The sequence below is a fragment of the Papio anubis genome, chromosome X, assembly GCF_008728515.1.
Source record: "Papio anubis isolate 15944 chromosome X, Panubis1.0, whole genome shotgun sequence".
Classification (NCBI taxonomy): domain Eukaryota; kingdom Metazoa; phylum Chordata; class Mammalia; order Primates; family Cercopithecidae; genus Papio; species Papio anubis.
The window spans coordinates 47,666,751-47,690,772 of record NC_044996.1 but is presented as its reverse complement, the minus strand read 5'-3'; the positions used below and the strand labels follow the sequence as shown (position 1 = coordinate 47,690,772).

The 24,022-nt window shown below is 38.5% G+C and overlaps 1 protein-coding gene across 4 annotated transcripts in view; it reads left to right on the top strand.

Moving 5' to 3' along the window:
• The first annotated feature begins 11,291 nt into the window (after positions 1–11,291).
• Positions 11,292–24,022, top strand: part of NRK (Nik related kinase) — a 141,041-nt gene continuing 128,310 nt past the window's right edge. Inside the window, exons 1-2 of one of the 4 annotated variants that reach the window (XM_031660719.1) lie at positions 11,292–11,704; positions 19,321–19,386. In XM_031660719.1, the coding sequence (XP_031516579.1) occupies positions 11,648–11,704; positions 19,321–19,386 (123 nt within the window). In that variant the 5' untranslated portion in view covers positions 11,292–11,647. The remainder of the gene's footprint in view (positions 11,705–19,320; positions 19,387–24,022) is intronic. The other 3 variants (XM_031660720.1, XM_009198048.4, XM_009198049.4) reach the window with 3 other exon arrangements.

The window sequence follows — 24,022 nt, the reverse complement described above, 5'->3', positions numbered from 1 at the left end:
ATGGCAGAGTGAGGTAGTTACAACAGAGACTATATGACTTGCAAAGCCAAAAATATGTGCTACCTGGTCATTTGCAGAGAATGTTTGCTGACGTCTGTCATAGACTGTCGTAGCTTTGAAGTTTCACAGAATTGGGTTCAAGTCCTCACTCTGCCTCGAGCAAATTACTTAACTTCTGTGAGCCTCAATTTTCCTAGAAAAGTGGAGATGTTAATAGTACACTCATGAGATAATAAATGTAAAAACATTAGCACAGTTCCTGTCATGCTTTAAGCATTCAGTAAACCTATTACAAATAATCTCTAGGTTTGAGACATATGTTGGGAAATATGGACCATGAAAGAGTCCTAGGTGGCAGTTCTGATGGTTTTATTTAGATACATCTGATCAGAAGCTCTACACTGAAATCTGGAAAACATCATTATTTGCTATTCTTACTTTTAGCCCAAATTTAGCATCAGGACCATGGTTTTAGTAGGCTGCTAATCTTCACAATGATCTCCATAAAGCATACTACTACAATGGTAATTTAATTTGTCAGGGATGATGATTATCATGTTAGTCTGGCTGGATGGGGTGAAAAAATAGCTGCTTTTAATTTTAGTTGGCACATTGGCAGTGTCAATTGAAAGTCTCCTCATCAGTCTACCAGAGGGCTGAGGTTAAGTTATACACCTAAGAATAAGGTGGAAACAAGAATCTTACAGTTAGATAAAATGAAATGAGTGATAGGCCTCAGTATAATAATACATTGCTATATTTAAATAATTATTTCCACCATCATCACCTCCTCCTATAATCCCATAGAATTGAAAGAAAAAGATAAAATGATTCAAGATCATGCAAAGTGGTTTAAGCACATGAGGTTGAATAACATATAACTTTTCTATTTGGCTTTATCTTAAAATCAGAAGAACAAGCCAAACTGATACATTGTAAAATACTCACCATAATCAAGTGGGCTTATAATTCATGAACCAAGTAACATGGAAATCCCATTGCAATTAATGGAAGAAGAAGAGGAAGAAGAGAAGAGGGACGGGGAGAGGGAGGGGAGGTGGGAAGAAAAAAGAAGGGGAAAGAGAAGACAGGAGGGAGAAAGGAAGGAAGGAAAGAAGAAAGAAAGAAAGAAGACTGGCAACATCTGTTGGAGCAAAAGTATGGATATGTGAATATCCTTGTAAATTGCTGTTGGGAACGTGTCTCTTACCAAACATTTTAGAAAACAATCTAGTAATTGCTATTAAAATTTGAAATGCACATATATCTTTTGATCCAGAAATTGCAGTTTTGGAAATCTGTACTAGATAATAAAAGCACCAGTACATAGAATATGTCTATATGATATTTTTGAGGGATTATTTATAAAACAATAAAATCTGGAAACTACTTGAAAGTCTGATATATTGGATGAATAGTGACGTAGGACCTAGCCTGTGGAATATTAGGTAGTTATTTAAAACAATGAGCTGGATCTTTGCATGTTGATCAGGAAAGATGCCCATGCCTGCTTCGGCTCACCCTCCATGGGCTGCACCCACTGTCTAACCAGTCCTAATGAGATGAGCCTGGCACCTCAGTTGGAAATGCAGAAATCGCCCGCTTTCTGCATTTATCTTGCTGGAAGCTGCAGACCAGAGCTGTTCCTATTTGGCCATCTTGCCAGCCTCGCCTGGGAGATCTCATTTTTATTTAAAATACCTTTATTGTGAGTTGTATATGTCTGTAAGATCATAGAAAATTGTGTGGTAGCTAGTAAGTATGATGACCTTGCGGGGAATAAGACAGCAGGTACAAAGGTAAACTAGTAAGTTTTTCTTTATACGCCTCTATTTGACTATTACTCTGTTTATAAAGTGAGGTTTTATTCCTTTTGTAATTTTTAATAAAATTTGCTTTTTATTTGTGTTCCCATTTCCCTGATTACTAGTAAAGTTGAGCAAGTTTTCTTATACTTATTGGCTACTAATATATCTTCTTCTGTGAATTGCCTGATCATTGTTATTGCCCATTTTTCCATTAGATAGTTCATTAATTTGTAGGTGTTCCTGCATAGTAGGGATATTAAGCATCTGTTGGTCATATGTGTTGCAAATATCTTTTCATGTTAATTGATTCATTTTAGTTTTCATGTGATCAAATCCGTGAATCTTTGTGTGTAGCTCTTAAAACAGTAACTTACTCCTATATGTCCTGATGTACATAACATATTAAGTAAAATAAGGCAAGTTGCTGAATGATAGGTATAGTATGATCCTCTCTTCCTATTTTGAAAAATAGGGGAAAATATGTGTGTATATTTGCATATATTTGTATTAGCAAATATAAGGCTATGGAAAGATAAAAACTCAAACTCTTAACATTAACAGTGGGGTGAGATGGGAGGAGGCAATTTATTAACTTTTTCTTTACATGTCCTTTTATCATTTGACTTGTTACAATTTGAAAAACTATTGTAATGTTAAAAATTCCAGTAAAGAAAAAAAGTCTTAAAGAATAATATTGCTGTAATTTCATCATCCTCCTTGGAGGAGAATGTATATCACACAGGGCAAGAACCACCCTCTCACAGATTCCCCTTGGAATAACTAGAAGAGAAGTAATTGATTGGATATGTCCCATAACTTATGGTTGGGTGAGTAGCACAATCACTCAGATACATTCCCAGAGGTTGACACAATATCCACTCCCCTGTCTGACATACACACTATCTGACCTTGAAAACTCTTCTCAATGTTAAATAACACAAAGAGAAAAATGAAGGAAATGGAAGTAGATATTTGCAGACTGTAATGATAGTGCATTTTACATGGTAATGAATAGGAGTGGGAGAGGGCTAAGGGGAGATGGAAGGAGTGGTAGCAATGTTTGCATTGCTTAGCACTTGCACCACATATAAAAATAGCTGGTTATGCCTTTGCATTCTAACCAAGTGTCGCATTTGTTCTGTGACCTTATATAAAACGTACTTTCCTGGGTGTGACTTAAGAATAGTACATGCCCCTATGTTGGAAACAGAATAGCAATGCCCTTTGAAAAGAATAGTAGTTGCATAATTTCTCAGAATTGGAAAGGACTTAGAATTGCTTTAGTTCGATCTGTCTTCTAATCCATGAGTTTTTAATGCAAATCTGGTACGGATGATCATCTAGTCTATGCATGAACTATTTCCAGTTAGAACTCTCTCCTTTAGAAAGCAGCTGTGATAATTGTTGGAATACTCTTCCTTTAATTGCTCTGAACAGTAATTGTTATAATACTCTTCTTTAATTACTCTGAATTTTACCTTTTTATAACCCCTATCCATTGATCCTTTTTCCTTGTGACTTCCCTTTAAAAATATGTGAAAATAGCTACTCTATCTCCTAAGCCTTCCCCTCCAAAACTCTACATGGTACTCGTTCCTCAAAACTTTCCAATTATGTCATGATTTCTGAATTATCCACCATTCTACTACTTTCCTTAGTTTGGAAACTATTTAATTTGATTGAAAGGTAATATTCTGAAATAGATACACCTCTTCAGATGTCTGCCTGGTATAGAGTGCAGTTAAGATGATTGCCCTTGATTTGGATATTTTACTGGTCTCTCTGGTATCACTGTAACACTGGATTAACATTACTTTTTAAGCTAGGTTTCTCACATCCCGTGCTTATAGAATAGATTGCTTGCTTTTGTTTCTTTCTTTCTTTTTTTAACTTAGCTGCAGAGTTTCACACTCATCACTGTAAAATGTCATCTGGTTGGTTTAGGCTAACAATTCCAGGCTCTTGCATTATCTGTTTCTCTGAAGAATGGATCTGCTTCTTTAATGCTTCAGCCCATGCCCAGAGGGAATGCAAAAAGCCAACAGCAAAAACAACAGGAGGAACTAGGCAGCCATAAGCAAGCATGAACTGGCCTTCATCTATGCTTATTCCTTGATCCATGTCAGTTTGGCCCCTGCCTCCCTTTCCTAACCCCCTGCTCATTCATCATTCTAGCTTCCTGTCAGCTCCAGTCTCATCTCTAGTTTTATCTTCTCAGCTTGTCTGCTTTGCTGCCTCCCAAGCCTATATGCCCAATTTATTGCTTGTCTCCTCTACCCTGTTCTGGCCTTGGGACTCTTTCCTCTGAACTAACCCTAAAAACTACCTTATGTTTCAGCCCAATCACTTCCCTAGCTCAACTCCCTTCTTGCTCTGACCTTGGAGTGCCAAACCTGGGAAAAATACTGTCAACATATAAATTAATAATTGTTCCCTATTGGGGTTCATCAACAAAAGTTATGTTCATGTCTTTCATGTTGTCACATAAAACATTGATAAGTTAGTTGAACACTGAGCCAAGGACAGAAAATCTGTACCACATTCCTTTTAGACTATCTGTCCTTGGGTTTCTATTTCTTTTTTTCTCTAAAGTTTAATGGATCTGATTTTTTTTAATTGTACAGGGTTGCACTAACTAATACAATAGCCACTAGCCATATGCCTATATAAATTTAAGTTTCCTTTAATTAAAATTAAAAATTCAGTTCCTAAGATGTCATGTTTCAAGTAGCCACACAGTTCTAGTGGCTATCATAAATATATGATATAGATATAAAACATTTTCACCACCATAGAAAATTCTATTTTATTATGTCCAGCATAACCTTATATCAATATTGCAAGTTCTCTTCATTTTGCCATTGATTCATTAGTTAACTGTTTTGTTCAACTAGTCATGAATATGTCTATCTTTGCTTTACATTCTCACATTTTTCTATCTTGTCCAAGAGAATACCACAAAATCTTTTGCTGAAATAAAAATACATTGACTATAATAATATCCTGGTCTAATTGCTGAGAATCCTTTTTTTAATTTTTTTTTTTTTTTTTTTAGGCAGAGTCTCCCTCCAGTCACCCAGACTGGAGTGCAGTGGCATGATCTCGGCTCACTGCAGCCTCAACTTCTCAGGCTCAGGCAATCCTCCCACCTCAGCCTCCTGAGTAGCTTGAAGGACAAGCATGTATCACCACTCCCAGCTAATCTTTTCTTTTGTATTTTTAGTAGAGACAGGATTTTGTCATGTTGCCCAGACTGGTTGAGAAACCCATTTATGAGGTGTTTATTGCCTTTTAACATATGACCCCAAAATGTAGTTGGTTAACACAATAATCTTCTCTTATACCTCATGTTTTCTATGGATCCGAAATTTGGGAGTGGCTTGACTCAGGGTCTGTCATGTAGTTACAGTCAAATGTTGTCTGGGAATGTTTTTATCTTAATGTTTCAATGGAGGTGAGAAATCTACTTCTAGAGTGGTTTACTCATGTGGCTAGCAAGCTGGTGCTGGCTCTTAGCATGGGCCTCAGTTCTTCTCCATGTAAGCATTAACACAGGTCTACTTTGGTGTCCTCAAGGCTTGGAGAGTGATTTCTCCTAAATCAAACTATCTGAAAGACCTAGCCAGAAGTTTCAGTTTCTTTTATGATCTAGCCTTACAAGTCAACACCATCACTTCCTCTATATTCTATTGGCCGCAAAAGGCCAGTCCTGATTTGATGTAGGGGGAGACCACACAAAGTGAATAACATGATGACTGGTTCATTGGGGGTTACATCGAGGAGGTTACATTGCATTTGCTATCACTACTCAAAATAGGAAATGACAGTCAGGCATGGTGATGGGCACCTGTAATCCCAGCTACTTGGGAGGCTGAGGCAGGAGACTTGCTTAAACCCGGGAGGCAGTAGTTGCAGTGAGTGGAGATCACTCCACTGCACTCCAGCTTGGGTGACAGAGTGAGACTCTGTCTCAAAAACCAAAAACAAACAAACAAAAACAAAACAAAACGAAACAAAACAAAATCAAAATAGGAAATGAGCTAGTTTGCCATGGCTCATTATTAGTGAACCACTACTTGCTCCTGGGAAGCATATTTCAGGAGCCATCTGTATAATATTCTGCCACAATTTCCCCTAAAAGCAACATGAAATTTACTGATATGTACTGTCTGGAATCTTTTCTTCCTGTTTCAAAATTTGATTATTTTGGTCGAGGGAGTATTGGTGGTGGTATACGATTGGATGGAGAAGGCAGAGACTATTATTACCTTCTTCTGCATTCACTTTTGACTTTTTTGACTTGTAAAATAAGCATATATTTATTTTGTAAATTTTTCTAATTGAATAATATATGATATAATATGCTTTCTATCATTATTACTTTCTCCTCCACAGTGTTGTGATCTGTAGTTAAGAAGTATTGCCCATATAGTTCTTGTCATCAGTCTGTAACATACACTCATAACAATATTAATTCTGTTTCCTCTTTCCATTTTATTGTCAATTGAAAGGATATCTATCCTGCTTAAGTGATATATTCCTTTCTACATAGATGGATAACTTCTTAATATTCAGTGCTATTCCTCCTTTGCTACCCTGGGCTTTTTCTCTTTTAAAAGTACATATTCTCTAGTTGTGGATTGCTAGTTGCAACTCCTACTTTGTCAAACCTTAGTGATTTATGGAGATTATACACACACAAACACATAATTCAAGTTTACTGTGTTCTCTAGATGTCGTGCATTCAGGGACAGATTTGAGTTTTCTTGAGTCTGAAGCTTTTATAATTTGAGGAGCCCACATCAAAGTAAAGAATATAAAATTAGCAATACAGAATTACTAGGGCCACTCCTAGGGCATTGGAAGTGCAAGTGAGAGGCCTTGAAGCTTAAGCTTCATTAGTGTCACAGTAAATAAATTCCCATGTGCATCTGCGCTAGGTGAGGAAGGATGGGTAGCCTGAAGTTGCTGGGCTGGGAATTCTTGGAAAAGGATGGTATGGCCTCCAAAGATAGGAAAGACTAAGAAAAAAAAAAAAAAAAAGGAAGCCTCTTTCCAACTTCAGAAATCAATTTGACTTTTGGTCTTAATTTCCCTGTTTCAGTTGTCTTCATAAAACAATTGTCTTTTTTTTAGAGTAGCATTCCGGTTTTCAATAGCAAAGAGACCCGTGTTCAGCTACGCTCAGGTTTCCAGGGCCTCGTTTTACAAACAAGCATAGCTCTAATTCATGCTGAGCTTAAGAGCATTCCAGGACAAGCAACAGAAGCTTTACGAACTATGGTCAGAAGGCACATTTAATGACCTCTAGCTTGAGAAACATTAGGTAGCTTGTTGCTTCGTCCCCAGAGAAGTGGCATGTAAGAAAAATCAAAAGTAATGGTGCCGGGAGTGTTACGAACTGTGGTGGAAATTCTACAGTTTGCAAAGGTGTCTCCAAAAAGAAGAAAGAAAACCTCAAGAAGGTCCTTTAGCCTAGGGGTTCCCAAAAGTTTTCTTCTCCTACTAGGACTTCTTGAGGGTCTTTCAGAGAGGCTATCCAGCCACTCACAAGTATATTGGAAGATACTAGACCTGAAATGTTTGGAATCACAGATGTGGGACTCTTCTTTTCAAAAAGATTGCTAAATAACGTTATGTCACCATTCCCACTCAGGGCCCAGTAATGTACACAGCAAGCTTGTGCTAAGAGAAGAAGTAATTTTCATATATGAAGTGTCAAAGTAGAGGAAAACCAGTAAATGACAGACCTTTTTTGTATGCTTGAAAATTTTAATAAAGTGTTTTATGAGATTTTAAACAAGTTTAAATAAAATTTTTAAATAAGTGTCTATTAAGGTATATATTGCCAATCTTAAATGTGTAAATGAAAAAGAAGAAACAACCGAGAATATTTTGAATCTATATGTTTCATAATACACACATGCCCTCGAAGTGTAATCTCTTCAGATTATGTGATTAACAACTTATATATCAAAATGAGTATGTGGTTCTTTGTATACAAAGATGGAAGTACTGACTTTGGAGTTGTTTTCCCAGTAAAAGGATGCGTGTTGGCAAGAGGGGAGCTGCTATTAAGGGCCAAAGAGCAGAGAGATGCATTCTGGTCCTCTAGGGTATCAAACCCATGCCCTTGGTACTATGTCCATGGTACTACTACCAACTGAGCTACTGTCTGTAACCTTGCCATGTAACATCTCAGTTCTGTTAAGCATTATTGCTCACAAACACAGCCTCCTTCAAATCCTTACTGAATAAAGTTTGTTCCCAGCCAAAAAAAAAAAAAAAAAAAAACAACAAAAAACCTCATGGGAAGGAATGGGAATATATTTTAATTTTTTAGCATTAAAAGTTGCTGTTTTACTTTCTGGAAGTTTCTTAGCTTGAAAACCATGATTTTGCGCTCTGAGGTGATCCACTTGGTGATATCTGCTTAAGCAGTCACTAGCTACTCTTAGGCAATGACTGGGTTCCATTTCTTTTTATAAATCCTGTTATTTCTGTTAGGAGGGCTTGAGGGCTGAAAGGGGAAGGGGGAACTGGATAGCTCAGGGGCCTAGCTAATGTCATCTGATCTCTCTTACCCCGAAGCTTTTTTGAATTTGGCTCCTCTTCACACAGTCTCAAAATATGCACCTCACTGGCCCTTCAACAGTCATTGACAAGTGGACTCTGGAGTCAGACTGCCTGAGTTGGAAGCCAGGCTCTTCCAATTACTAGCTGTGAGGCTTTAGGCAAGTTGCTTTATCTCTCTGTGCCTCAATTTCCTTGACTAAACACTTGGGGGCAATAATTTAAAACCTAGAATAATTGTCAACAAAATTAAATGAGATAATACATGCAAAGCACTTAGTCTGGTGCATACAGTAAGCACTTAATCAATTTTAGCTATTAAAATATAACAACAATTAAAAGTTCCAAAGGGCTAATAGCCTTAAGATAACAGAATGGATTGGAGAAGAAGGGGATGGTACAAATATGGGATATGTAATGTTGGCAGAGAGATTGTTTCAGGGTAAAACACAATCTGAGAAATTTCTAGACCAGCGACATGTTAGGGTTATTTTCATGCAGTTTGAAGTCAGGAAAGAAAGACATAAATAAGAACATCTTGGAAGGAGGCAGGGAGATGATGGTTGATAGGGTGAAAGGAAAAGAAGTCCTGAAGTTGGAAAACAAATGCCCTATTTCAAGGCTGTGCTCCTGTCACAGCCCCATGACTGGAGGCCATCTATTTGCCTTCTGTCCTGCTAGAGGAGCTGACCTTCCCCAGGCTGGTCACGAAAATTCCCATAATGCCAGCTTACAAGGTAAAGTTTCCATGCTTTTCCATGCCTCCTTTCCCCCTTGAAAATAACAATAAAGTTTAAAATGTGCAAGTTCTTTGTCAAGTTCTGGTCAAACACGTGGTTTCCCCTTCCCGCACCTGGGGACGGGGGAGGGGGGGTCCCAAGACCGATGTGGCTAATCCCTATGGAGTCTCCAAGTGACTAGCCTCCCACAGAGCCTTGCAACTAGTTAGCCCAATGGTCTAGCCTGGATTGTTTTCCTGGCCTGGACTTGCCCCTCAGTCTAAAACAGTCTTTGCCATTAGGGGCCACGGGGCATTTTTCCCCACACCCCATCCCCACACCCCACGTTCAGCAAATCGCGTTGTAAAAACAAACAAAAAACAAAACAAACAAACAAAAGTCTTGACTAATGAACAGCCCTTCCCTGTAGCAAAGATTCTCTTCAGAGTTCTTTTAAACGTTGTATTTTTTGATTCCGTGTCTTATTTCTAAAAACTAAATGTGTATGTAAAAGTGTAATTTTCTATTAACTAGTTCACCTGCCCTTCTCTAGTTAAGAAATGTTAATTTCAGACTCACATTTAGGAAGATTCAGAAGAGTTTTACTGATCATCCAGGAATTCTCAAAGTGTGTTTTAAAAGGGTTTATTTTGTGTGGTAAAATTGTCAAGATTTGAATTATTGGAAAGTGTAATTTCTGTGGTGGTATGTATCATATTCGAATTATCGAGAAAATTCGATCCAGCACACCCGGGTTTGTTTTTGGGGGGAGGTAATGGTTGGTTTTCTCTGCAACTGTTAACAGAGAATTTTCTTTATTTAGTGAAACCCGGTTCCTCAGACAGGCTGTGGCCATTACACAGCTCACTGAGACTTGGAAGTTGAGGAATGTAAAGAGGTCAAACTCTGGCATTGAAACAGACAGGAAATAAACAAAATCTACCAATATGTAAAGATATTACAGAAATTAGAAGAATGAGTCAGAAGCGGAGAGCTCGAGGTCAGTGGGAAGAATTATTCGTATAAATCTTCTTAAAAGAAGTAGGTAATTATTAATTAAAAAATAAAGAAACAGGAAAAAAGTCCCCCCACATCGCTTTCCGACCCCGGAGTTAGGGTGCGCAGAACGCCCTCTGGGAGCTCCAGAGAAAGTAAGCAGTGTCGGGACATTTACTAAGTGCTCTCTGCAGAGCATGAGTTTAGAATGCGGTTAGTTTATGCACCGACTCCCCTTCCCACGAATGTTTCAAGGGGCTCTTTCTGGAAGTTGAATCACGTTTGTGAGATTGTTTTAAGCCATATGTCAGTCCCCCAGCGCTTTAAAGCAAAACGGAAGCAAACAACTTGGGCACTTGGAAAAGTTTTGCAATTAATGAGCGAATGAATGAAATCCGGCCGGAACGCTGGAGACTGGAAGGGAAGCAGGATTTTTCTCCGCGCGCTGCGAATACAGCGTATGCAAAACTTAGGACCCAGGGCAGGCCGGGCTTTGGAGACACTCAGTCTTACTCAACCCTGAACACCTGAGAACAGGTGCGGTTCTGAGTGAGACTGGGACCTGGCACGAACTAGCCTGGGGCCAGAAGAGATAAGGCCTGCCGGGAAGAGAGTTCCAAGCTCTGTCCATTCTGCTCTTGCCCTCGGCTAATGGCTTCGAAGGCCAAGCTGTGACAGCCCCGGGGCGCACTCGGTGCCTTCTTCTGCTCAAATAGGTGCTCGCCTAGGACTGATTCCCAACCCGTGGCAAGTCATTTCCTTCTATAACTGGTGGGTCTTTGCAATAAATTGAGCGATAAAATCAGAGGGATAGAAAGAGAAAACAGACAACTAGAAAAGTCACAAGTGTTTCTTGGGAAGTCTAGGGCGCGGGTTGTTTGGACTGTGGCAGGGCTGTGGGGCCCAGACTGGGAGCGGCGCGGAGCGGGACCGGTTTTCCGGGGCTGGCAGCTGCCTGGAAAAAGTTTCCTGTGGAACACTCGCCAGCGGGGGCGGGGGCAGGGGCGGCTGGCGCAGCAGTGGATGTGGGAGGGGGCGGGAGGGCCGGGGGAGGCCGCGAAGGGCCTGCTCGCAAACCGTTATAGTCCTTCAGCACCTCCCTCGGCCGGTGGCCCTACTAGCCTGCCTCCCCGCCGGGCGGCTGCCCACCTGGCGACGTGACGCTGCACCAATCCCTTTCGAGCTGCTCCCGGGTCCCTTCTCCTTGCACCGCCCCCCTCCCTACCCTGAAAGAGGCGCACCCTGACGGGGCAGACACAGCGCTCTCGCCGCGGAGCACCCTTCTAGCTTCTTCATCTCCAGGACAGACGCTCAGGCTCCTCTCTCGCCTTAGCCCAACCTGCTTTCCCGCCTCACAAACTCCGGTTTCCCTCCACTCCCAACTCTTTTCACTCCACGTTTCCCCTCCTCTATCTCCCACGCCACGAACTCCAATCCCCCAGCTCCTTTCTCCCGCCCTCCCCCTTTCCCTCTCCTCCCTTCAACTCTTCATCTACCTCAGACTGCGCGCACCCAATTCAGTCGCCCACTCCCGTTCGGCTCCTCGAAGCCATGGCGGGACCTGGGGGCTGGAGGGACAGGGAGGTCACGGATCTGGGCCACTTGCCGGTGAGTAGAGGACGCCCATCGCCCCCCGAAATGCTCTCTTTTGGTGGGTTCTGAGTACCAGGGGGAGGGAGCGGACGCCCTCAAAACGGGCTAGACCAGGACTTCGACGGGTCCCGCGGGCGCGGAAGGGGACCCTGGGCCGGCATGCGGCAAAGGCGCCCCCTGGGCACCCGGACCGCACCAAACTCCAACGAAAGGCAAAGGCACGGGGTGGTGGGAAGGGGAGACCGAGAGAAGAGATGGCAGTGGGGTGCTGCGGGCCCTAAACAGCGGGGCATTTTAAATATGTGACCCGCCTTGTCTAGCGGAGCTCGGGTACCTGTCCTAGCCCGCTTTTTCCAACAGAGGCCAAAAAGTGCAACGTCGCGTGTCTTCTTGAGTACTCCTCCTTGTTATCCCGCCGCCCCGTCCTTTGCTGCTGCTTTTGCCGTCGGAGATGCCTACTTGCGGGGTGACCTTTACTTTTAGGTGACAGCGACTAGAAAATTGAGGCGTTTGAGTCCCACTTTTCTTATTTTCTAATACACTTTCTAAAACCTTATTCTTGCCAGGGCAATGTTCCTGATTTAGTGTTGTGAGAGTGAAAGAAGTCGACGCCGTTTGGGGAAGGAGTGAATTCTGCACACTCCATTTTTTTTTTTTTTTTTTTTTTTTTTTAATATTGTGTTCTTTGCCCATCCAGATTTAGCTTTTTCTTGTGGTTTTAATTTGTGGGCTCTTCTTTTCCCGAATGCCCAGCTTTCCTCTAGAGTTGTAATTGATTGGTAAACTATTATCGCCATCGTAATTAGTAGACTTATTATTTTGGCAGCGCAGTTTATTTCATTGGCATCTGGTTTGTGGCTAATATTGGATTCCACCCAAATCCGTGTTTCAAGTTCCCTTTTTAGATTGGCATTTCACTCGCACCCTGTCTTGAATGCAAAAGGCCCCAGGATTCTCCGAAAGGGAATAAGCAGGCACTGCGCTGGAATGATCACCAGGCAACTGTAGTTCAGGACAGTGTCCTGCTTGCTTTGAAAAAAGCTAAATATTAACCTTAAGGTTATAGGACTATTCAAAGTCGATTGACTTAATTTTACACATATTTGGCATTTAAAGAATGTGTTTTTGATTGTGACAGAAGCCTGTCTCGCTCAAAAATAGGGCATTCCCAAAGCCTTCCCTATATGATTTTACACTAGATGCTGTATGTGGAGAGGTAAGGTGGTACACACGGGTAACATTTTACCAAATTGTTCTCTGCCATTTAAAAAAATCAGTGCAAACGTGAATTACAGATATTAGTGTTGCGGTTATTTATGCAGCTTCATAAAATATATCACAGAACTTTTAAAAATTAAATCTTTTCTCATTCTGCATGCACCCAGAATTTCTTCCTTTCAGTGTGGATACATGAGATTTCCGGACTATGGAGGCCTCAATTGGTGGTTTCCTTTCTAAGCAGAACTTTTATATTCAGACTAGATTTGCACCCAAGTAAAAGTATAAAACCAAGGAATAAAATGTTACCCTTCCTCCAACATTCTCTGCCTATGGTTGGGAAAAGAGAAAAAAGCAAATTAGGGCAGATATGTGAAACTGATGCAGGCAGGTGGGCAAACTGAAATAAACTCCCTTCTAAATATCACTAAACGGGTGAATGGGAAAGACCTCATAGAAATGATAGGGCAGGGAATTCCAAACCCAAGGAAAAAAAAGAAGAAAAGGTTTTACTGCCACACACAAAAAAGAAAAAATGGGGGAAGTGGCCCAGACTAACTGACCCGGTCATGGCCCTGGGACATAAGAATTTGGTGGAGCCCAGGAGATAAGAGGAAAGGCTGCAGTCTTTACATTGCAGTTCAGTGGAATATTAGTTTCCTGGAGGTTGGTGGAGTGGGTGTGTGGGGAGGGTAGAAAGATAAGGTTGGTTTTTAATGTAAGGGGAGTAGTAGCGAGAAGATACAAAACTTCAGGACATTGATGCTTGGCCTCATTTTCCAGACTTCATGAAAGTCTCATAAAGTCCTCAGATTCTAACAATTTCTAAATTTTATATATGAGACATTTTTTTTCATTTGTGGGTTTTCACTCTCTGAGCAATTTATGCATAATTCTCCCCTGTCCTCAAACACCCAGATTCAAACCCTAAGAAATCTAGCAGAAGAGCAGTAGCATGCCCTTTAGAATTTTCTTTACTATCAAATTTTTAGACATGGAAAGTTATTGTTGCTTTGGTCACTGAGTTACATTTTTCAGCGATTTGGGGTTTCTTTACATTTGATTTATTTTCTGACTCTGAAGAAATAAAAGCAAATGAAGAGGTGAAGAGAAATCTGAATCAGTTGTGTTGAAGTTTGCATTTTGATGCAAAGTAGAGTTGATAAAGCAAGTAAAGAAACCTTCATATAATGGTATCCCTTGCAGTAATTATCCTCAATAGGACATATGTGAAGGTCAGAAAATTGCCATCTGTAAACACCAAGTATACCAATTTGGCAGCAGCCAGACAATGAGGGAAGATTCAAACCTTGGAGTTGCAAACCGAGAAAAAACATTCAGAATGTGGAAGAATAAATAAATATGGCTCTAGTTTAAAATGGACACATTATGTCCTTTGCAGGCCTAGCCAGCTAAATGACCACAAGACAAAGACCCTTGAGGGAGGATAAACTTGCTTTACAAATTGAGACTTGAAGAAATTGGTAGGTTATTTGGTATTTTTGTTATTAGATAGATATTATTTTTAAACCCAAAAGAGTAAGCAGGAGTGAAAACTGGGAAACAAGAAAGGGTGAGAAAATTATATAACTTTCAAAATTAAAACCTTCACTTTTATACAATGATATAACTTTTTCACATAATGCACTAAAGTCAGAGACAAAATAAGAGAGCCAATGTAATTACAATAGATCAATTCCATTATGTTTGTTAATTAATGGGTTACTGTAATTTTCTGATTTTCTATTGAATAAATATTTTCTGTAGGTGAAAAAACAAAAAAGAAAGTGCAGAGATTTGTGGTTTGTGTTTCCTTTCTGAAAAGAGAAGTATAAAGCTTTATGTCTTGATATATATCTTTGTAATATATGTGTGTATATATGTATATATATTCACCTTGCCCACCAGCAATACCTAGGGATGTGTGTGTTTGCCTCTCTCTATGTGTGTGTATATATATACATATACACACACACACGCACACGCATATATATGTTTGTTTTGATGTGTGTGTATATATATATAATCATATATATATGACCGTGTGTGTGTATGTATGTGTATATATATGCGCGTGTGTGTGTGTGTGTATATATATATATTCCTAGTATGCCTGTGTCCTTGAGACTGGAAACTATTTCTTCCTCGCCAAATCTGTCATGTCTTTCACTATGACTATCCCCTTTGCCTTCTGTGCCCAGTGTGGTAATGACATTCCTCACGGCTGTGGCCTTGGTATTTGACACTGCCATGTGTAGTCCTAATCTATATTGGGGTCAGGATTAGACAGGCCTTGAGGGGACAGTAGTGGCAGAGGTTATCTGAAATAGCACATGATCCAAAAACTATATTTGAAATACATTAGGCTTATATTTAAGTATGACTTCCAGCTCTACCCAGACCAAGCCTGGTATCCACATTTGGTCATGAGAAATTTCACACTTTACCAAGTTCCTTAGCCCCTGTTTAGAAGCAGTTTTACCTTCATTTCAGTCAACTATGATTGAAATATTCAGCATAATCCTCAATTGCATATATATAGAGCATCACCTCCGCATAACACTGCACATCAGTTTATTTTCTGTCTTTTTTCTTCTCCAGTTTCTAGAACAATGGTTTTCATATGGTAGTGCACAAGAACAGTGCACAAAAATTAAGAATAATTTCGAGATTTTGGGACCCATCATCAAAAATTCCGATTTCATAATTCTATGATAGGTCCAAGGAATCTGTATTTTTAACAGTTTTACCCAGATGATTCTCATGTAGCGAGAGTCTATACAGTCTACAGTTTGAGAAACACTGGTCTGGAGGAAAAGATTTCCCCTTTAACGCCACCATGTAAATTGTGAAGCCCATTCCTCTATCTCTGAAACTCACTCTGGCACTCATCTTGCCATATCCATCCCTTTCATGTTCTCTCTCCAAAAACTCTTTTCATAAGATTGCTGTTTCTAATATTACAAGTAAAAGGAGAAAAGCCTCTGCTATCTCCTTCAAGGTACTGTGCAGTCTCCTTCTTTTTGCAGCCTGACTGCTGGAGAGTGTTTCCTCACTCTCCTTTACTATCCTAAATTTGAAATTTCTTGCTACTCATGTTGACCATTTTTGGTTCCCTTTTCTCCTTAATCTCTGCCGTATTTGGTTCTGTGGATCAGCCTCTGCTTTGAAATTCTCTCCCTTGACCAGTTAACACTGCTTTCTATTGGCTCTTTTCCTTCCAGTTACTCCCATCCCTGGCTTTTATTAAGATTAGCCATCAAGATGGTCTTTCTTCCCTGCTCTTGAATTCAGGAGACAGAAACAACTCCCGAGAATTTGAGATTTCAGTGGGCAGGGAGACTAGGACTTTTAAACTGCAGAAGATAATTTAGATGCATAGAAAGAGATAACGAAAGTACAACAGGTTTGTCTAACAGTTTATGGTTCAAAAATGTTTTAAGACTTAGATTTTTAGTAATTTATTGTAAGACAAACTTTAGAAATTCATTTCTTCTTTACTGACCATTTTGTATACCCAAATGGGACATCAAGACACACCAACCCCCCCAAATAATCACCAAATTGGTATAGCAGTCATAGATACGAACATCTATCCTCTTCTGTTTTTCTTATCCCAATGTGGCAGGGCAGAGGAAAGGACCAAATAATTATGGAGACCCCTCTGACATGAAACTTTTGTTTTCACAGTGACCAAAAAGATTGTTCCCTTCCAATTCTTCCTTCCTTGGAAATCCAAAATAAACTTGCTCTGACTGTAAGTCCAAAATATATGAGGAATTTGGCGTTGTTAACCTAGTATTAAGCATAGTCCTTCTCCTCTTTTCCCCAATTTAATGTTTAGTTTTGAAAGAGAGTAGCATGGAGATGGGGAACAAAAAATAGCATGTAGGACTAAAGAAAACAATATAGTCTTAGAATATATGAATACTAAGTTGAGCTGCCTTTAAGGTTAAATTTTTTAAATGTTCTTTTATTAAACATGAGTATGAAAGATGGTTTGGTCATTTGAGAGCAGAAAACAAGTTTCCTGACATAGATATGAGGCCTCCATGAATTTCTACAGGCATTTTATTCTAGTCTATTTCCTTGGTGTCTTTTTTGAATAGTTAGATAACTATATTCAAATCAGGGTAAAGTTTTTATGTTATTGAGGACTAGAGAAAGGAATAAAGAAATTTAAGACTGTGCTCAAAGATTCAAAAATACAGGTTGTACAGATGTTACAATAATTCTCTAATATATGTTATCTTTTCCAGCTAAAATGCAGCGTTAACTATAGCAAAGAATAGTTTACCAATAGGAATCAGGTAACATGTTTGATTATTTTGACAGATGGCCGAAGACTGTTTCTCCAGAATTAACAATGTCTAAAATAAATCCCTCAATCGTATCCATCACATAAATATGCTACGGTGATAAAGTCTTCAAGTCAGTCCCTAGTAACTTTTTTGTTGGCTTTTCTCTTATAAATCTTTCAATGAGTTATAACAAAAGTGATACGCTTAATAATAAGGATAATATAATGATCTATTTTTACTTCTTAGATCCTAAAAATTGTCTTTTTAGATAAATTACATGTTTGTTGGGAGTATATTTCCTGAACTGTTTGTTTGAAATAACTGTGTATTGTGATCTTTGATGATCATTTTGAAAAACTAAGCTGCTAGGCTGCTGCTTTATCTAACAATGCTTTTATCAATTCAGTGGAAACATCTAGATTTTAGAATGATTGATAGGTTGTGATTTTCATCTGTAGAATTTTAGAGCTGGGAGATTACCTATCCCAATACTTTTATTTTATATATGTGAAAACTGAATCCCAGAGAGAATAAATAACTTACCCAGAGTCATATAGTTAATTAATGGTAGAGCTGGGGCTAAAATTCAAGTCTTCTGACTCTCTGTCCAGTTGGATACTTATTGAATGATGTAATCCCAAAGCTGTGTCATTTTCCTATGAGAGTTTTGCTAGATTACACAAATATCATGGCAGTTTTAAGGAGTTTATAATTTCATTCATCTAAGTTGCATATGCTCAGTAGTTTTCCTGTTTAGCTTGTATTTATCACAGCAATCAAAATGTTTTCAAACAGGATTAAACAACGTTTGTGTATATAAAATAAACTTTCAATAAGGTATGTGAATTTCCAAGAATTTGCCAATGTTCTTACCATTTTGTGTATAAATTGGTATCTACTCATGCCTCATATAAGTTTTACTAAAATAGCAAAATAGGCTGCTAGACTAAAAGTTCAAACAGTGATAAAATTCAAGAAACCGTGTTTTGTGGTGAACAATCAAGGAGTACCCATATTTAAAGGTAAGAAAACAATACTTGAAGATAACTATGGAAGCCTCACAACTCTATCCCAAAACATGTTATGTTTTGTTTCCTATGATGCCACATTTAGGGTTAAGTCACAGAAAACGTCACTTTGTGCCATGAACAGGTATTTAGCAGATGCAAAGTTCAACTTTTAAAAAATTGTCTGATTTTCTTAAAATGATGCTCTTTTAATATCATTATCTTGCTTTGTCATTCATATTTAGAGATGGTATTTCTTTCTTAAGAGCTGTTACAGGTTGGTGCAAAAGTAACTGCAGTTTTGCCATTATTCTAATGCCAAAACCACAATTACTTTTGCATTAACCTGTAATTCAAGTAAGTCATCTAAACTTTGTATCCAACATCTAGTCATTATTGTTGCATGTTAAATTTTCTGCTTGTCTAGTTATCACTCAAAAGAATAATATCGGCTGGGCGCGGTGGCTCACGCCTGTAATCCCAGCACTTTGGGAAGCTGAGGCAGGTGGATCACAAGGTCAGGAGTTTGAGACCAGCCTGGCCAACATGGAGAAACCCCGTCTCTACTGAAAATACAAAATAAGCTGGGTGTGGTGGCACACGCCAGTAATCCCAGCTACTCGGAAGGCTGAGGCAGGAGAATCACTGGAACCCAGGAGGCGGAGGTTGCAGTGAGCCAAGATTGCGCCATTGCACGCCAGTCTGGGCAACAAGAATGAAACTCTGTCTCAAAAAAAAAAAAAAAAGTAATATTAAAATAAAAGAGTACTTCCATTGCAAGTAAATGAACTTATTTCTATTTTATCTTTCTAATTACCTCATTGTTATGCCTCAGTCTTACATAATTGATAATTGTGTGCATTTTACAGTTTTATGATAAATAATTACATGACTACTTAATGTCCATACTGCTTATTCTTTTTAATAAATGAATATAGTCAGTTCAAGGAGATTGTGACATGTCTATTCGTTTGGTAAATGACACTTAGGTTCTTCCCATGTAAATTTAAACAGAACAAGGAAGATTGGAAATACTGCTTAAGATAGTTGAATGCTCGCCTAATTTCCTACAAAGATTGACAGTTTTTGTTTTACTTTTTTGCAGGATCCAACTGGAATATTCTCACTAGATAAAACCATTGGCCTTGGTACTTATGGCAGAATCTATTTGGTAAGTTGACTTACATTATTTATTCATTCTTCATTTTCTAATGACAACAAAGATTGTGAGTCAGACTTTCACAATGCAAATCACATAATGCCAAAATATGGCATTTCACTTTGAGAGATAAACCAAATTAGATAGCCCAGTGACACCTGTAAGAATTACTGTTTATTATCACAAAAGTAATGGATTGGCTAATCTGTAGTGAACCAACCAACCAAACATAACATCTAAAAATTAGCAGAAAATAAATAAAGTCACCAATGGAAAATGGAAGTAATTCAAATAAGATATACCCAATAAGATAATCACTCGTATTATAGTATATATCCGTACCATTCTAATTACTCACATTCAACTGAAAACTGAATATTATTAAAAGGAATGTTTCCATAACATTCTATATCATACTGTGTACTTGAGTGTGCACATGTGTGATAAAATTTGCTAAAGAATCTAACAAGAAAAAGTCTGAATTTATTTAGTGATTACTTATTAAACACTAAGTATGTGCAGATGCTGTGATAGTCTCTGGGAATAAAATGATGAACAAAGCAGATAAGGTCTCTGCTTTTTTGTGGCTTATGGTTGAGAAATGTATTGATTAAGTTTGTATATGTTATATGTGTGGGGGTTGTTGGAGCCACGCATTACATAAGTAAGCACAAAAATAACTGTATACTTCTGTATCTGTGGGTTCCACATCCATGGATTCAACCAATATTGGATCAAAAATTTAAAAAATGCATAATGTATAGACTTTTGTTCTTGTCATTATTTCCTAATCAATAAAGTGTAACAACTATTTACATAGCATTTACATTAAATTAAATGTTATAAGTAATCTAGTCTCACTTAAATTATACTGGAGTATATGCGTAGGTTATATGCAAAAAAAATTACTAAGCCATTATATATCAGGGACTTGAGCATCCCCTGATTTTGGTGTACACGGTAGGCCCTGAAACCAGTACCCCACAGATACTGAGGGATGACTGTAATTGCAACTGTGATATAAGATCTGTAAGAAAATTCTTGGTGATATAAAAGCATAAAGCAAGGGGGTTTAATTTAGATTGAAAGGTCAGTGTTGATCTCCCACTCCCTGGAAAGGGAAAGTGACCATTAAACTGATATCAGGAGGATAAACGTGAGGTAACCAAAAAAAGGTGTGGTTGTGGAGGATGATGTTACTACATTCTAGGTGGAGGTATGGACAGTGTTAAGTGCTGGTTTGGGGCAGAGTGTTTTAGTAGCCATATCACACTGATCAGGTACCTTTCTACTCTCTAATAAGGGGAATTGACATTTTCTCAATCTTGTGTAATGTTCTATACAGTTGCAGTGCTCTTTTTTCCCAGGCCTGTTGCTAAAAAAAACGGATTACTGTCCTTAGGCTGATCCTTACAGCAGACTGATCACAGGTCCTCTACATATAGGTTGTGTAGAGGTGTCTTAATATAAGCCCAGAGGAAGGGGCTTCTTTCTTGTTCAGAAAAGGGTGCCTTTTTTCTTGCCAAGTCTTGCAACTTTGGGACTAATCTACACAGAGGGGCTTCTTTTCTTATTCATCTGCCCAAGTAGGAATGGAGGATGCTTTTTAAACTTTGCACAAAGCTCCTATAGGGCCTGCTGCTGTGGCTCACTCCTGTAATCCCAATACTTTGAGAGATGAAGGCAGGAGGATTGCTTGAAGCCAGAGCTTTGAGATGATCCTGGGCAACAAAACAAGACACCATTTCTACAAAAAACTAAAAAGAAAAAATTATCCTGGTGCAGTGGGTGTGCACCTGTAGCCTTAGCTACTCAGGAGTCTAAGGCAGAAGGATCACTTGAACCCAGGTGCTTGAGACTGCAGTGGATTATGTTTACACCACTGCCCTCCAGTCTGGGTGACAGAACAAGACCTTATCTCTTAAAAAATAAAAATAATAAAATAATAAATTAAATAAAGCACCCATAGCATAGAAACTGAGTAGTAGAAATAGCATGTGGACAGGTCTTAAAAACAGAAAGAACCTTGGTGAATATAGGGAACAGAGGGAATGTTAGTATTCATGACCAAATCTTTTCAAACCATTTTGATCATATCTATTAACAGATCCAATAAGCTGTAGATGGTGATATGATATAGACTGAAATATATTGTTTATGCTACCTCAATTGCATCCTGTGCTGAACGATTATTTAACATTTATGAGATCTAGGTCAGTTTTGCCGCCTTATACATAGATACCTACATCTCATACATAGAATATTTATGGTACATTTACAGTCTCCATGGCTCTATGCACATTTTAGTTCCTTAGGGTGTGTGTAAGTGTGTGTGTATACTTGTTCTGATTCAAATGTACAGAGTCACCAGATGTAAGAAATAAAAAACAGAGTCATATAAGGTAAGAAGCAAGGTTAAAATTAGGCAACACAGAAAGATGGCTGCTCATTATCATTCATGTGATAACGAACTGTGATGGCACCAAAAGAAGAAAAGTAAGAGGGTAAAAAGGTAAGTTATGCATGTGAATATCCTTTTTTAAAACTCAGAGTTTATTGGGGTATAATATATATTTGGTAAGATTAACTCTTTTAAGTGTATAACTTTATGAGTTTGGACAAATGCATACAGTCATATAACTGCCACCACAATCGAGATTTTCAATGTACATCTTAAACTAATCACAGTCTAGATTCAAGGAGTATTCTACTTCTTCACTGTGTGGTGTCCCAACTGGTGTACTAGGGTTATGGCTGTCATCTATTTTGCTTTTACATTTGCTACAAACCCACAAAACTACTGTACTTTCCCTATACTCATTCTTTTCCTTGTTTTCACTACTACTATTTTTAAAATTTAGCCAACCAATTATCTTTTAAAGCAATTAAAAGTCAGAAAAAGTCTTTTGCATTTATCTTCATTGTAACCATTTCTGGATTCTTCATTTCTTTGTGTGGATCCAACTTTCTCTCTGGTATATAGAACTTAAGCCTGAAAAACTTCCTCTAATATTTCTTATAGTCCAAGGCTGCTGGGTAATGAATTCTCTGCTTTTGTATGAAAAGTCTTAATTTCTCCTTCAGTTCTGAAAGATATTCACACTGTGTATAGAATTGTGGATTGAGAGTTATTATTTTTTCTTTCTCTCAGCAGTTTAAACATGCCAATTTGTCTTCAGACTTGCATAGTTTCTGAAGTCTGCTGTAATTCTTACCTTTGCTCCTTTGTATTTTGTCTCTGGCTTCCTTTAAGATTTTTCTCTTTGTCTTTGTTTTACAGCAGTTTAAATATGAAATGTCTGGAGGGGTGTGTGTGTGTGTGTTGAAAGGATATTTATCTGAGATAATGTTTAGAGATCTTTGGGGTTCTCTGAGCTTCCTGGACATGTGGTTTGACATATTTCATTATTTGGGAGAAATTTTTGGCCTTTATCTTTTCAAATATTTTTTTTCTACTCTATTTGCTTTCTTCTTCTTTTGGAAATCCAATTTCATATGTGTTAGGCCTTTTGATATTATCCCTCAGTTCTTAAATGCTCTGTTTTGGAGTGTGTTTGTGTGTGTTTCATCCTTTTTTTCTCTTTGTGTTTCAATTTTGATCAATTCTTTTTCTATCTTCACTTTCACTTATTCCTTTCTCAGCTGTTTCAAGTCTGCTTATGAGACTGTCAAGGACATTCTTCAACAATACTACTGTTTTTCATTTCTAGCATTTCTACCTGACTGTTTAATAGTTAACATGTGTACTGAAATCCCCTATTTGTCTATTCATATTTTTCATTAAAACATTTCATGCATTAATCATAGTTATGTTAAATTCTCTGTCTGATGGATTCAATATCTAAGTCATCTCTGAGGCTGGTTATGTTGATTGCTTTGTCTCTTGAGAATGTTTTTTATTTTGCTTTATTTCATAATTTTTATTTAAATGACATAGTATGTAGAACAGTAGAGATTAAAGTAAATAGTACTTATTTCTTGAAATGGGCACCCTTTTTCAGCTAGGTTGTTTATATGAGAATTCACTCAATCTAATAAAAAGATAAACTACATTTGAGTTATGTTTTTGATATGGTTACTCTCAGTTCACTACCATCTTCAGATTCCTCTAATACCTTGTGCATATGTGGGGGTTGGTCTTCTGGAGAGTTTTTCTGAATATCCCTGTTCTTTTCTCAACTTTCCATCTTCCCTGTCTATCTGTGCCTCAGACAGGTTCTCTCTCCATGTTGTTGCCCTCCCTTGATGGTATACTGCTATTGCTTCTTATTAAGTGCTCATTGGCCTGGTGGTGTGGGCAGGGAGAAATGCTCTGTTTTTATGCTTCAACCTCAGTCTTGTAAGATCCTGGGCCTCTGTGTCACAGGAGTGGGACTTTCTTAGTTATCCTTTCCCTCTTCTAGTGGTAGGATACTTCTAATTGTTTGGGCCCACAACTAATTCTTGTCCTTCCCCCAGAATTGGAGGACTTTTTTCTTTTTTTACCTTTCCCCAGCTGCAGTACGTCTTCATCTTTATTCTGGGGAGAATACACTTTGCTGCCTTTCCCCTAGGGCTTAAGACTTTTATTCATGAAAGGGAAAGGAAGTGGATCTGGTTTCCTACCTTTTCCACTGCAGTGGCTACTCATCTCCAACAGATCTGTACC